We start from the raw sequence: 15,370 nt of genomic DNA, 5'->3' as shown, positions 1-15,370 counted from the left end.
TCAGCAAGTGCTGCCCGTCTCCAGACTCTCATTCATTTCATTGCCTTTGCTCATGGCTGCACTTCCAGCTATGGTCAGGTCAGCCTGGCAGGAGAGGAGAGGGGTTTCGTTCACAGGTGACTGTAGAGCATTGCCTGGCTGCGTTGCCTCGCCAGCTCTTCTGTGCTGGAGAAGTATTATTGCATCCCCGCCGCCCACCAGTTGCATTTTGTCATGTCTATTATTTATGCTAGTCATACTGTCCTTCAGTCTGAGGTCAGTAAATCTATTCTTTATTTTTATGAGCCCTTTTCCCCGTGTTTTTTCGAATGCACTGTTTGCCCAGTCTGCCCTCTTCTGTACTGAGATAATACCTCTCTTTTTTTTTTTTTTTCCTCCTGTTGCAGTATTGATAGCTTTGCAGTTAACCTTACTTAAATTAAGTGGGAGAAATGCATGACGGTCTCTTGCAGAAAACCTCACTTAATATCATTTTCCCATCTTGTATTTATTGTGTTGAGTATTTTATGTGTTTAACCATTCATGCACTTATCTTTTTGTGACCGTGCTAATTAGATGCTATGTAGGATGGTTCCAGATGAAGTTGATGCTTTTTTTTTTTCCGAACAACTCTTCTAATAGGAAGAACAGGGTTTTTTAGAGAAAACACCTGATGCATGTGGCCTCTGAAAACACAGTTACAGTGAATTTGCTTTTGGTATTTCTTTGCAAACACTGTGTTTTCTTGGAATGCATTTTGACATGTGCCCGTGATCCTATGACTTGTCTCTCTGCGGAGCACTGTCCCTCCCAGAGAAGGGAAGACAAAGTGTTGGAGACCATTTACCGCAGAGACCCGATCCTCTAATGATGTCGTATGCTTCCGTAAACCTCATGACTGGCTTCAGGCCTTGACGTTGGTCTGCTTCAGCAGTTCAGGGGGTGGCAGATCCCACTGTTTGGTTGAGCAACACAGAATAAAGCAGTAGGCTTGGAAGATGTTTTCTGAGGCAACAAGTGCATGAATTACACATTAACACACAAGCTGTTTCTGCCAGGGAAGCAGGCTTGTCACGTTCATTGTCTGCGCTCATTCACACAATTAACAGGCAGCTTTGTTACAAGAAGGCTAACGATACGAAACTTCAGCACCAACGTGAAACCTCGTAGCAGCCGCGGATACTTGATGCGTTAGCGACGCGAGTGTGCCTCGTCTTGTCGTTAGAGTTGCTGGAGTGTAACCACGGGCAATGTTACGTCCTGCAAAATCCAGAGCCCAGCTGGGTGTTCGCATTCTGGCCTGCAACCCTCTGCCCTCGAGGCTGCCTTTGTCCTGCTTAAAGACCCCCTTCCCACCCTCTCCCCGGACCGAAGTGGTCCATCTGCACCCCCTGAAGTCAGGAAGAGCATCCTAATCAAATGGCATCTCGGTGGGAGTCGTGGGTTTCCCTGTGCGGAGAATGTCCTAGCTGTTGTTCTAAATGTGTCTGTATTTTGGAGGTAATACTGGTTGTTTTTTCTCTCTTCCCTTCCTCTCGCCTGTCGTTTGCTGCAGATGTTAACGCAGGAGAACGAGTTCAGACCAATAGTGTAGCTACAGCATCAGCCTCCAACTCCACCTGAACCGGTACCAAGCAGCCAGCTGCACAGGAAAAATCACCAGTAATTTGAGTCTTGCTCAGCAACACTGGTCACATTTGGAAAGAAAATTAAAAAGAGGAAAAAAAAAAAAAACCAACAAAAAAAACCAACAAACCAACCAACCTGTTCATTTTAGTGTTCAATTTTTTATTATTATTATTGTTGTTCTTATTTAACCTTGTAAAATATCTATAAATACAAACCAGTTTCATTGTATTCTCACTCTGCAGGGTGTCCGGGGCAGGGGACTAGGTGGGGGGAGGAGGGAAAGCGGAGCAATACAACACACCAATGTCTCTCCCCTCGACAATCTCTTCATGTTGGAAGTTTGCTGTTGTGTACTTCAGAACCAGGACTCTTGCCTCATGCCCCCCTCCCACAACAGAAAGAAGGAAAAAAAACAAAACAAAACCCCAAACCTCATTCTCTGCTGAAGTTCGGGTTTTTTTGTGTTTTTTTTTTTAACCTCTTTTTTTCTTTTCTTTTTAAGTGAAGTTTCGGACTTTGATGTAGTGCACAGCTTGAATTTGGTCGGGAGCTTAGCAGGGGTCATTCAACAGAGCTCAGCGTTTCTTGTCAGTGAATCCATATCCCAGGTTGTCTGAAGAACTGCCCCGGCTCGGTATGGGGAGCAGGCGACGTGGTAGGAAAATAGGTTGCCGGGGGTGGGGGGGGGAGGGTTTGCCGTGTGTCTAAGGCTTGAACCGCTAGTGGAAGCCTTCCATTCTAAAAAATCAGTGCTAGCGATGAAGAAACCTGCAGCTTCATTACGGGAAAAGTCTTACCCCAGTGGGTTATATATAATATAATACACACACATGCACGAACACGAGCGGTTAGCTTTACCGAAGCAGCTCCTTTGCCCAGCCGGAGCTCCTGCCCCCCGTCGCGGGCCGGTGCAGGGCAAAACGGCCGGCGGAGGCGGCCGGTCGGTGGGTCGGCTCCCATCTTCAGCAGAGAAGAGCGGACGAACAAAACCCTCGGAGGGGGCGGGGGCCCAGCCGGGGACATTAAGGGACTTTTTGGAAAGTGGCCACTGTGAAAACTTGGTGGTTTTGGGTGGGTTTGTTTTTTTTTTTTTTCTTCCTCCTCCCGCCCCGCCCCGGCTCTCGATTTGAACAGGCTTCCCTTTTGCAAGGTGCGTACAGGAAAAGGACACCAGGGTTTATAATGTGAACTGTAACAGTCTACTGGTTTATTTTGTAATATTTTTTTTAACTGCAGTTTTTACTTGCAGGATGCCACATTCTCCGATAGTTTCGATTTTAAATCCACAGCTAGAATCTGTATTTAATTTCATCTTTTTTAACCTCTTGCTTTTTTTGATCTCTATTTATTGATGCGCGTTGCCACGTCGCCATTATGTTTTTACATTGGTAGAATATTAATAAAATACACATCCGAGTGCTCTCAACAGTAATTTGTACCTGCTGACTTGTAGGAAAGCTGGCTATATATGAGTGTGTGTGTATATATATTATATAAATATATACATGTATACATAGATACAATACTGCTTTTTTTATTTTGTCTACGATCTCGAAACAGTCTGACTGAAGCGTGAGGTGAATGCTTGTTCTAGTCCATCTGTTCAGGGTCCGGGTTTCCTCCCTGCGACGGCGCGTGGCGTGAGCATCCACGTCTCTTTTTCCTGAAGTCAAAGCAATATTCCTCGGGAAAGGGTCAGGTGAGCGGCCGGACGCAGCCGCGGCGTAGAAACGAGACTTTTGGAGACCCGATCTTGTCGTAGGCTTGCGGTTGGTGTCCGCTGCACCCTTATCCTCCTTCAGAGAAACCGTAGTCGCCTTTGGTGCTTATCGAGCTGTTATTTGACCTGCGGATCTCTCAGGCAAGCGGTTGCTTTTCGGGAACGCGCGGACCTTCGCGTGGCCCGGCGGTTGCCAGCAGTGGCGGCTTCGGCAAGCTCGGCAGCCGCGGGGGCGGCAGGGGTTTTGCTCACGAGCTCGGTGTGTTTCCTCTTGTACCTTTTATGCTGTTGACATGGGAGATTTTTTTTTTTTTTTTGAAAACTGTCTCTTAGCAGCCCTGGAGCTGACAAAAGCCCTGCCCTCTCTCTCCTGCCTGACACTCGGGGAGGGTTCAGGGAGGCAGGAGCTGTTTCAAGAGGTGAGTGACCACCTACCGTGAAACCGATAAAACCCTCATGTTTTCATCAGTCCCGTGGCGATTTGCTGTTGGGCACACAAACAAAACAAAACAAAACAAAAAAAAGGTTTTAAAGCTTTTTAGCTGTCATTAAATTCTGGCTGGCCGCAAAGGAAAGCACGCCCACGTTTAGAAACGGAAGGCTTTCCAAATCGTTACCTGCAACTTAATAGAAAGGGTTGAAGAGCATCTTAACGCGAGAGCTCGGCTAGTCGGTGTCCCGGAAGGTAAGTGCAGGAGCTTGGTTGACCCAGTGATCCAAATAGATGCAGGAAACTCAAAAAGTAGGACAGTGGCAGGGTATGGATCTGCTGTATAGGCGAGACTGCTGAAGCATCAGCCACAGACGCTGTTATTTGGAGGCAGTAAATTACCGAGTCTTTAAAAAAAAAAAAAGTAATAAAAATAATGAAGAAAAATTGCTGCTTGTGCCAGGAAATGTGGCTTTTCTTCTTTTTTGTTTTATCTTTTTGCTTCAGACTGGTGGAGGGGAGTTAAGAGCTTTTCTCTCTGGTTTCGTGACTGTGCCGGCGTCTCTGTGTGTCTTGTGTGTGTGTGCATGTGTGCGTGTGTGTGTGTGTTAGGCTGGGGGGAGGGTTGGGGGCACCCCTCTGGTTTTATTTCTTTTTTTCAAGGATCATGGCAGGATCACACACTCTTTTATACAAGTTAGATCCAGGTCTTTGAATAACCTTTTTTGTAAATAAGAAAAAAAAAACAAAAAAAAACCAACAACAAAAAAAAAACAAAGCTCCTCACCAAATTCAAGCTTGTACATTATTATTTTTGGTTGTTTTTGAATTTTGAGTTTTATTGTTTTGTATGTAAATATGTGGACCCAGGAACTGTTATTAATGAGCAAAAAGTTACCGTTCAGGGCAGTGATTCTGTTTAATAATCAGACAAAATGTAGACGAGCTTTTTAAAGCCATATAGTTTTAACTCTGTACAGTAGGTACCGGCCTGTATTATTGTAACAATAACTCTAGCGATGTATAGTGTATCTATATAGTTTGGAGTGCCTTCGCTTCCATGATTTTTTGAATTTTATTTCCCTTTTTTTTTCTTTTTTTTTCTTCCCTCCCCCTCCTTTATTAACAATGCCTCCCACCCCAAACCCGCATCTTTGCTCCCCACCCCCTGCTTTCTAACTCTTTGAGTGCTGTAAGGTTTCGGTGATACCCTGATCAGTAGCGGAACGAAAGGAAACCGTCTCCGCCGTCACTCATTTCATTGGAGCCGTGGCTTTGTTCTGGATCTCTCCCAAGTTGCCCACCCTGCCCTCTCCTCCTCCCGCTAGCAGCGACCGGTTTCATTCGGACACTTGCCCTAGCAGCTCGTTTAGACTTTGCTCGTCTCTTCCCCCCCCCCCCCCCCCCCAAAATCCTGCACCCAGAAGTCGGCTGGGTGGCAGCAGCAGCAGCAGCGCCTTCCCCGAGGCTCGGCCTTTCCACCCTCCCTGCGGCTGTGCCGGGGGCAGCGGTCGGGCCCCGGGGAGCAGAAAGGACCCCCGGGGAGGGAAACCCCCCGCACCCCCCAGGGATGCTGCGCTGTAGGAGTCCGCGGTGGTTTTTTTTCTGCCGGGGGGACTTTCTGTTGCCTTTCTTCTATTTTTTTTTTCCCACACCGTTCCCCAAAGTCACTTTTGATTTCTTGAGATGATAAGTTTAACATGACTCTTGATTTCTTGTGCCCAGCACGAAGGCCTTGTTTCTAAAACTAGTTTGCTTGTGTTTTACTACCTTGTTAGTATTCCACCTAAGATTGTCTTGAATGGGAAAACACTTAACTCTTTACCAAACCAAAGGTTGCTGTTTTATTTCAAAGCATCTCGTGTTCATTCCAGTGAAGCAGAGGCTGCACTTTCTTTCTGATGACACGAAGGTCAGTGATGCCAAGCTGTTGGTGACAGTCCGCTCAGAGCTGTCCCTCTCTTCTTTTACTCTCTTTCAGGCTTGTTTTTTAACCCAGTCTGGTCTTGATCTGTCCTTTACGTCAGCCCTGCCTTGGCGTGGGTCTCTGAGCCGGACTGGATCGCAGTCTGTCTCCCCCCACGGACACCCGATCAAGATGCTGGTGTTCTTTAATGTTAAACTTATCTACCTTGCTAGGGAAAAAAAAAAAAAAAAAAAAAAAAGAAAAAAAAAAAGACCTGCAAAAGAAAATTGGCTGGTAGAAGATCCCCGAACACTTTGTCCCCTTATTTCGAAGCCAAGCTTTACCTAAAATAACGGCAGGTGCCTGCGACTCGCAACTTAAAATTTCCCCCCGGTTTTCAGTACTTGTAGAAGTCAAGCAGCCTGTCAGACTCGTACTCCTGTACTAGGAACCTCAGCCACCGCGGAGAAAAAGGAAAAGCCGATGAGGAAAAGCACAGTAGGGTATTCGGTCCGGGCTCTGCCTTTCGGAGACTGCCAGCGGGTACCCCTGGGGTGGCAGCTGATTTCCACGGGGCTCTCAGCCGGTTCTGGTCGTAGTTGGCTTCGTTTTGCAACACTGCAATAACGGCAAAACGACAGGAAAGGAAAACAGTACCTAAGGGGTTAGCTCGAGAAAAGTAGCTTCCTTGTGTTGGTCTTTCTCAATTTATTTTTAATATATATATATATAAAATATATTTATATATATATAATTTGCTTGCCTGTAAAATTTGCGTTCATTAATGTGTTGCTGATGGATCACTTGGGCCTGTACACACCAATTAGCGTGACCACTTCCATCTTAAAAACAGAAATCTAAAAATATATATATATATTAAGGACTGTGGGTTGTATACAAACTATTGCATACACTTGTGCAAATCTGTCTTGATTTAAAGGAAAAGCAAAACCTGTATAACATTATTACTACTTGAATGCCTCTGTGACTGATTTTTTTTTTTTTTTCATTTTAAATATAAACTTTTTTTGTGGAAAGTATGCTTAATGTTTTATTATTTCCCCCGCCCCATTCCCCTTGTAAATACGTTTTGTTCTGTGTGACTCGGTTCGGAAATAGTTAACTGGTACTGTAATTTGCATTAAATAAAAAGTAGGTTAGCCTGGAAATGAAATTTAAAAAATACCAAGTGTGTGGTCTTTATTTCAAAAACTTGCCCCTTTCTTTCCTCCTCCTCTCTCCCTTCTCCACCCCTTGTTCCTCACCCTCATGCCTCTTTCCACTCCGCAAGAATAGGTGGACGTGAATCTTTGTAATAATAATTAAAAGAAAAACCACAAGAAATAAGCATGTTTTCTTAAATGAGCTGTGTTATTCCATGCTATTTTTCAAGAGATGCCAGCTTGTCTATGATACCATTTGATTTGATGGAGAGAGGAACCCTGGGACATAAATATTTCAAATTAAAACCAAGCAATCTTCCTTTACCGTCCACCTATAGATACGAACTTAAGAACCTGTGTAAACTGCTGGCTTTGATGAATCCTGCACTCATGGTTGTTTGGGTTTGTTTTTGGTTTTTTTTTATCATTTGATCCCATTAGTAATGTTATTTGGTGGTGATCTGTAAAGTTTGTCGAGACCACGTCCAGTGGACCGTTCCTCCAGCAAATCAGCACGTAGCTATCTCTGAGTTGGGTTTCCGGTACTGGATAATGTATGTATTAAACATGACATGTCTATTAGCGCAAAAGAAAAAAGAAAAAAAAAAATAAAAATCCTTTTTTGGGCTGGCTGACCTGGCCGAATCCATTCTGTCGCTATCCTAAAGGCTAGATGCGAGGTCATGTGACTGCTGCTTCAATAAAAACAAATTTATATTGCAAAGAGGGTCCTTTTGGTTTGTTCGTGTGCCACGAGCCGCGGTCGTCCCCGTGAAACCTCCTCTGCTGGGCTCCTCCGGGCTGGAGCCTCCGCTCCGGAGCCGCTCCAGGAGAGGTGGGAGCTGGGTGGGAAGGGTTGTCCCCGAGGCTGCTCAGGGAGAGACCTCGGTTTAGGAGAAAGGCCGCCTGTGCCCAAATTCAGCTGGAGACTGGAGAAGAGGCTGCGGGTACCAAACCAGTCGGTGCGTTAAAAGGTCTGAGCGGGTGAAGCGTGGCGCTTGCTGCAGAGCCGAGGCATCCCCCGCTCCCCGGACCAGGCAGCCGGCGCCAACGGGACGGTTGATGCCCTTGATGGGTCCGCGCTGTAAGTCTTGTGTCGGGCTCCCTCCGACTCCCACCCGCCTTGCTGCGACGCGCCGGTTTCCCCGGACTGAGCTGTTTTGGGGGCTGTTCTCGCCCTTCTTGGGTGCTGAAGCTGCACCCCTCGAAGCGGGTGCCAGCCCACCCCGGCTCACTGATGGGGTCTTGTTTTGTTCGGCCTCTGCCGCTCCAGCAGGTACCGGGACAGGGCCTGGGAAGCTGGGAAGCAACACGGGCGACCGGCTGCTGTCCCTTCACTTAACGTCGGTCCCCCAACGTCACCGGGGTTCGGGCTGCATCTAACTCGTGTGCCGAGACCAGGGCTGCTCTGCTCCACCGGTCCGGCCCCCGGCATTAAGGGTGGCCGGTTCCATCTGCAAAGGCATCGCTACCTGTACGGCACCTCGCTAGGTGAGTTGGTTGATTTAAAGTTCACTGCTGATGGGGAGTTCATCACAGTCCTCAGTAATTGGGGAGGAGGGGTTAATTATCCTTGGGCACTTTTCTAGATCCGCATGCACTGGGGTCTCCTGTCTCTCCTGAACTCCTCTCGCCGCGGACGCGAGCTGTGGGCTCTCTTTCTGCGCTGTCTTTGCACAGGAACCCCCTGCTCCAGTCTCGGGTCTCTCTTCTGAATGTCAGAGGCCCTTGACCAGGACCCAGTCACCTCCGAACTTCTTGCTAACCTGACTGGAAGGGGCTCTTCAGCTCCTTCCCATCTTTCTAATCCTTTCAATTATATCTATCTCCTCTGTGGCTGTTTTTTACACACTCCTTAAGCAGTGGGTACCAAAACCAGCCAGAGGTTTCCTACGACGGTCTCCCCAGTGTCAAATAAAGGCACTTAGAGACCATCTTGCAGCCGGTGCCCCTCTGTCTCTTTACCTGAGGATCACCCTCACTTTTCTGTGTGGAGGCTGCAGTTGTCCAGTTTATCCATCACTCCCTCCCATTATAATTCCTGCAAACGTTATTGCTGGGACTTTTATAGTTTCATCCCAATCACCCTTTTAAAAGATAGAATGAAAGGCCTTAGCATCAAGAGCCAATCCCCACACAACCTTCCAGGGAACAGTCATTCCATCACCGTTTCCCAAGTGAAAATACCTTTCGAGACCTGTTTGTAAACCAGGTTCAAATCCACTTAATTGTCAGTCACCGACACCTTTGAACGATTTAAAATGCTAATCCAAACGCAAAGCAGTACCGAGCTGAATGTGGTACAAAAGTCTCCTTCACTGACGTGCTTTGTCTTTATCGACCAAACTTCCAGCCATCTGGGTTGAAATTAAAAGTCGGCGTCAAGGCTACTGGCACCGTTTGTTATCTGGAAGGTGGCGGCTTTCAGGCTGCTGGTGGTAAGGTCCAAGTCGCTTTCAGCGCGAGAAGAACAAGAGCCACAAAGGAGGAGGGAAGCAAGCCGCAAAACGCGGAGGGGAGAGCGGGAGCACCGCGGTTTGTGTCTGAAGCACGAAGGCCAGTTGCTTGGAGACGGCGAGCCCGGCAGATGGTACACGATCTCATTAACCAGTCTTGAACCTCGCTTCCCTCCCCTGGCTCCGGGAAGGGCTTGGCTGGGTCGTCTTCCCTCGCTAGCCCTGGGGAGGGAGGTGGCATTCCTGGCGAGGGCAGGGCTGCTCCGGCTTTGCCGGCTTTGCTAAACCAGTCGTGCCCAAAGGCTGCAGGGTCGGACCCGACCTGCTGCCAAATCCGAGCTCTGGTGGGAAAGGAAGGCGCGTAGGTAGCAACGCCACACGAGGCACGGCAGGAAAACCAGGCTCGTGTCTTGGTGTGAATGTCGTACAACTGCTGAGGCTTTGGAGCAGACACCAGTCCCCCAGTGCAACTCTTGCTGGTGCTCATCGCAGGTGACCGTGCTCAGGGCTGTAAGGGAGAGTTGGACTTTCACAGCAAACACCTGCCTTTGGTCAATGCAGGAATGCAGTCCGGGATCTTGTTGCACACCCAGCTAACTCCTGACATCCTGGCACAGATATTTTCTTCTTGGTATGTCCTACTGCCTTCTGAGAGTCTCCATGCGACCGGGTAGGTCTCCGATGTAGTCAGTGGAGCTAAAGCTTTCTCTTTCAGGGATTCCCTGCTCTCTGCATCACCTGTCTCTGCTCGTGCTCTCCAGAGGCAAGGCTGGGTCCTCCAGGACAAGGTAAGTGGGGAATGAACAACCGCAGCAGGGTAGGCTGCCCAAGTCCAGGGCAGTCTGCAGGGCCTCCTCACTTGCCACAGAGTGAGAAAATGTGGCTGCGGGCAAACGAAACCTCATCCCCAGGCAGAGCTGCCTAGCAGAGGAGCCATGGGCAGGGACCTGGGGTCTGGGTATGTAACAGATTGCTAAGTAGAACGATGGAGGAGTTTGGGTTGGTTTTTTGGTTGGGGGTTTTTTTTCCCTAAGCAAAACTTTTAAAAACTGGTGGAATCCAGGCGTTAGAACAGGACTGTTCATCTTAGCTTGCTGCCTGAACGCCCTGTGCTTTACGCCACCTCCACATGGTGAGCATTTGCGGGGTCCAGACGCCTGTCGCTGATGCAGGAATACGTGGCAGGTCTTGTCAGAGGGAAGCCAGGGTTGCAGGGAGCCAGGTCTCTTTTTCCCAAGTAACAAGCGATAGGACAAGAGGAAATGGCCTCAAGTTGCACCAAGGGAGGTTTAGATTGGATATTAAGAACAATTTCCTGACCAAAAGGGTTGTCAAGCACTGTAACAGGCTTATGGGAAGTGGTTGAGTCACCATCCCTGGAGGTATTTAAAAGATGTGCAGATGTGGCACTTGGGGACATGGTTTAGTGGTGGACTTGGCAGCATTAGGTGAACGATTGGACTCGATAATCTTAAAGGTCCTTTCCAAGCTAAATGATTCTATGAGTCTATGTTTCCTATGGTGTAAGAGCAGGCGTGTCCTCCTCCTCCCTTCTGCAGCTCGTTCCTGTAACCAAATCCTTTGCCAGGCAAGAGTGCTCAGGAGGCGGATGGTGATTACTGGCAAAACCCGGGTTGTCTGAGGGCATTTTTGCTCAAGGAGATCACCGATGTTGTTTGGGATGCTGTTGTTTGTTAGCAGTCTCAGGAAATGAAGGGTACTACCCACCTAGGGAGTCTTTGGACCATCTCAGTTACACTTCATTCCTCTTTCAAGGTTTTTGTTTCATGGCACCAGGCGTAGAAACAGGTTGGTCAATGGAGGCTGTTTCTGCTGGAGACAACAGATTCGGGGCCTGCACAGCAATGAAAAATGGTTTGCCTTTGGCTGGAGGCAGAAAAATTACACAGGCAGGTGGAGAAAGGCTTCAGGAGGTAAGGAACCAATATAGCGTTTGCAAGAGGCTTTAAATGTTGGCCATTACTGGCTCGGTAATAAACAAAGGGGAGATTCATTCTTAGGATCAATCCTGCAGCAACTTAAGGAGAGAGGGGCGAATGCAGCTTTTCAGTCTCCGTAACGCTGGTGGGAGCGGCTGCTTTCCAAATTCTAGCGATGTAAAATGATGAGAAGATGCTGGCCGAGAAGGGTATTTAGGAGAAGGTTTAGTGCGCTCTCGGTTTAGGGACTACGTAAGAGCACTGGTTAATATTTCAGGCTTCTTGCTGCATCTGTATTCAGAGCAGTGGTGTTCTTCACGCTCAGTGCTGACAGTTGTCACCAAGAGCAACAGCATCGGGTCCTTTCTGCGCAGCTGCAATTAGCTCACTGCAATTTGCATTGCAGGTAGCACCGCACGCTTCCAGCCGCTACCCCAAGGAAGAGGAGGAACCTCCCAGCCCCCAGCACTGACCGAGGAGCTCCAGGATGGGCAAGGAGTGCAGGTTTCTCTGAAAGCTCCCCGTCGGGGGGACCAGATGAGGTAAATCTCAGACGGCTGGGCATCGTCTGGGCTGCGCAACAGGTCCAACCAGGCGTAGACTAGTGGCCAGGCGCGATGGTGAGTGTTCGTAGGGGCAGCCGCAGCTCTCAGGTCTGTTGGGGATGGTGTGCTGAGCCAGGCTGGCCGGGGAGGGCTCTGGCCCTGAGTAACAAGTAGATAGAGGTGAGCAGCCCAGGAAGGAAACGGGAACGGGACATCCCTTCCGAGTGCTAGGTGAAGGATTGGGCTTTGGCAAGTGGGAACAGGCCAAGAGAAGTGGCCTGGACTCCAGCCACAGGAGGTGGAGGATGAGGTGCATGGGATTGACATGGCATGTGGGAGAAAAGGAAGAATGAGAGGGAACGAATGATACGATCAGAGCAGAGACCCAGAGCTGCCTCTCCTGCCCAGGTTTCAGCGTACACCCTTCCTATCGGCCCGCTGGGACTGTCTCTCCTGTGCAAACAGCATCTGTTGAGATGCTTTCCCTGCCAGTTCTGCTCCCGGCAGTGGTTGTGAGGAGAGGTGGGGGCCTCGGTCCAGAGTGGTCCCAGGCAAATTGAATTTACTAGTCTAGGTGTACGCGTTACGTCTCGGGGAGTTGGTTTTGGCAGGTGTTCAAAACAATTCCTGCCTCTCTGGTGGGATGGCGGGCACGCATGTGAAACAACAGCTCCTCTTCCAAGCCCAGGCCCGACTCTGGAGAACACTGAGGTGAGGATGCTGGTGGATGCCGAGAAGATACTGACTCACCAGTCAGAAAAACGCAGGAAAAGCTGCATGAACAGGATTTTGGTAGAAGCAGGGAGACAGGACTGGGAGGAGGGAAAGTTAGTATCAGTGCAATTGGACCTCGTTAAAAGCCTTTGGCATGTGAGGACCATACTTGGAGGATTATTCCCCCACCAAAGTTGTGTTGGGGTCTGAACTGAGCCCAACAAAGTAGCGGGCAGGTCCTGTGCGCTCATGAGACCGGGAGCAGAGGGAACAGCAGCGCTCAGAAAGCGGCAGGAACAGCCAGGTCTACAGCAGCAACTTTTGCGATGGTCATCTTGTTTTTAAGGGAGGCAGGAGAGATGGGAGAGCATGGGTTCGTTGTGTTTTTATGTTGACTAAAACATAGATATAGTAAGCGCGCAGTGGAAAAGGTGCATTGGCTTCCAGTTGTCCTACCAAAAGTCCTTTTTGCTGAACTGTAGGTATTGCGATAGGATCTCCTCCTTCCACACTGCAAGAGCCGTATCAGCAGGGAAGACTTGAGACAATTTGCGTTCATTCGTTTACCGCAAAGAGACCGATTTTTCAGCCTTCTCACAGCGCAGTGACCCCAGAGGCTCGTTTGGTTCAGCCCGTCTCTCCCACCTGTCAGGATGCAGAAGCCGGCAGAGCAGCACAGCCAGGCTCCCTCCCAGCGGGCAGCTGGTGAAAGAAAAGCGGGAAAAATTTCCCCAGTGTTTCCACTGTATTGGTGCAGCCCTGGAGGCATCTGCTCTGGTTGTTTCGGGTATGGGCTCCTCCCCAGGGTTGTTCTGGCTCCTGCTAGGAGAGGGAATGGTGCATTCTTCTGCTGTTGATTTATGATCCCAATTCCCTCTCACTGTGCTCGTTTTCTTTCTCAAAGCACATTCTGCAAAGCTTGAAAAAAAGTCCGCATGTGACAACTGAAAGCAGTTTCTAGAGCAGAGTTTCCTGCAGGAATCCTGCCGTGGCCATCAGTTTACATGCTAGGCAATGTCATGTGGAAAAGATGGCTTTATCCCAACGGTGTCCCTTAAATCATAACAGAAGCCAAGACATTTATAGCTCAGGCTGTGCATAGCATCTGGAGTCCTCTGCCCCCTCGTTGTCATGCAGAGGGCTGTATCCCGGCAGAAGACCGGAGTGCTGCAACCTACGTCCATTCCCACACCTGTTGGAACACTTCTTATCTTTTTAAAACCACGTCAAATTGCACAACAAGCCACATGGAGAATGTTTATTTCAACCTACCATCTCAGAAATACAGTAAATGCCTCAATGGGTCGGTCTTCCTGTTCTACTGTTATGCTGCATCAAGTTTTCCATGTCTCATTACATAGGATCTTGTGATTCATGTTATCCCCCCCCTCTTTCAACCAGGCTAAATTTGTCCAAGGTGGCCTGAGGCAAAAGAGCTGATCCCTGCACAGCTTCTCCTCCCACACTGTGAAGAGTGTTTCTTTCTATGTTTTTGCATTTGCTACCTTCCCTTTTTCTGACTAGCTATGTACGCAATGAGAATTTTTCCAAATCCCCAAACCCTAATGGGATCATCCTCACAGAGTCCTAACCAAAACTCATCACCCATCTCTGACTCCTGCCAGATTTTGCAGTACTTGCAGAGGCTGCCTGACCCCACCAGTCACCTGGTGACCCCGGTTCAGTGACCTGGAGACCAGCAGTGGTTTCTTGGTGCAGCCCTTGTTTCCTCTCTCCAGTTCTGATGTACAGCTCAGCAGAATATGAGGGTATTCAGACTTTTTTCCTCCTCTCTCCTCCCTGCCACTCCCCCCCCCAGCCCAATCCATAAAACAGAAACCTGATGCAAAATTTTTCCAGGAATGCACTCATGAGCCTGAATTTTTCATCAGCTGCTGGTTTGTGTTTTGAAGGAGCAGCGCCATGTTCAGGATTAGTTAGCTGGACCGTATCTGAAGCTTTATAGACCCAGCACAAAGAACAGGCTATCAGTTACACAGAAATGATGGAAGTACACAGAGATTAGCCCATTATCACGTTAGCACTGAGAGCTAATGTCGCATAAGTTGTAGCCATCCATGAGTAAGCATTTTGGGTGTGGCTGCGCCTGCTCCTCCAAAAGCTGGTGCGTTTGATGTTGGTATCGGCGTAAATGTACCTTTCAGATGCTAAACCCACAGACTTCAGGAATTTTGACAGGTGAGTGCTGGAGAGCTGAGCAAGTCCCTGACAGCTCTCTGATCAGATGCACTGCGCCTGTCTGCAGCCTGCTGATTTCTGACATCCTGAGCTGGAGCACCCCCGTGCTTGCAAACAAGGCAAAGCCAGCATCCTTTCTGGGTAGCCCCCCTGGAGCTGGAAAGCCAGAGTGACTAACACTGTTCTAAGAAAAATAAGATTCTTTCCAGAATTGTTCTCCTTTGGGATGATAAAAAGCAAGAAGAGGTCAGCCCAAAGAGTGACATTTCTGGAAAAGCCGTAAGCACTGGCTAATGGGTTCTTTGCACAAGCTCCATCAGCCCCTGCCACGTCATTCTGCTATCACCTAGCCTTAGTTATTAGTGCCAGACACTGCCTGGTTGGCAGGAACCACTCTGCTGAGGTCAAGGGCGCCTGTTCTTTATGCAAGGACTAATTATGTGAAAAGATGATGCAAGAGCTGACCGTTTTCATTCAACTTCAATGCTTTATTAATAGCAGTGCTAATGCAGGAAGCCGCTCTGCCTTACTCCACTGAGGAAATCAGTGGGACACGCTTGAGAAAAGACTCTGTGTATGGTCTCAACTCAAAATTTCCCACTGCTGGAATATTTTTTCATTTAATGTTATTGATCCAAGGAAATACCATCAAAAGCCCAGGTGCAGATCTTTATTGGTCTGTGCCTGGA

General features: G+C 48.6%; 2 protein-coding genes across 4 annotated transcripts in view; one reads left to right on the top strand and one right to left on the bottom strand.

Annotated features, from left to right (window-relative positions):
• GSK3B (glycogen synthase kinase 3 beta) overlaps positions 1 to 1,734 on the top strand; it is a 149,397-nt gene extending 147,663 nt beyond the window's left edge. For both annotated transcript variants that reach the window (XM_069785853.1, XM_069785854.1), the window contains one exon: positions 1,535 to 1,734. In XM_069785853.1, coding sequence (XP_069641954.1) covers positions 1,535 to 1,602 — 68 coding nt within the window. In that variant the 3' untranslated portion in view covers positions 1,603 to 1,734. The remainder of the gene's footprint in view (positions 1 to 1,534) is intronic.
• A 4,423-nt stretch (positions 1,735 to 6,157) lies between these two features.
• CFAP91 (cilia and flagella associated protein 91) overlaps positions 6,158 to 15,370 on the bottom strand; it is a 40,776-nt gene continuing 31,563 nt past the window's right edge. Inside the window, exon 18 of one of the 2 annotated variants that reach the window (XM_069785851.1) lies at positions 6,158 to 6,282. The gene's annotated coding sequence lies outside the window, so the exon portion shown is untranslated. Of the gene's footprint in view, positions 6,283 to 6,636; positions 15,366 to 15,370 lie in introns of those variants that run through there. The other variant, XM_069785849.1, reaches the window with a different exon arrangement.

The sequence above is a fragment of the Haliaeetus albicilla genome, chromosome 6 (genome assembly GCF_947461875.1).
Source record: "Haliaeetus albicilla chromosome 6, bHalAlb1.1, whole genome shotgun sequence".
In the NCBI taxonomy this organism is placed as follows: Eukaryota; Metazoa; Chordata; class Aves; order Accipitriformes; family Accipitridae; genus Haliaeetus; species Haliaeetus albicilla.
Note: the sequence above shows the minus strand (reverse complement) of the source record. Positions and strands in the feature narration are given on the sequence as shown.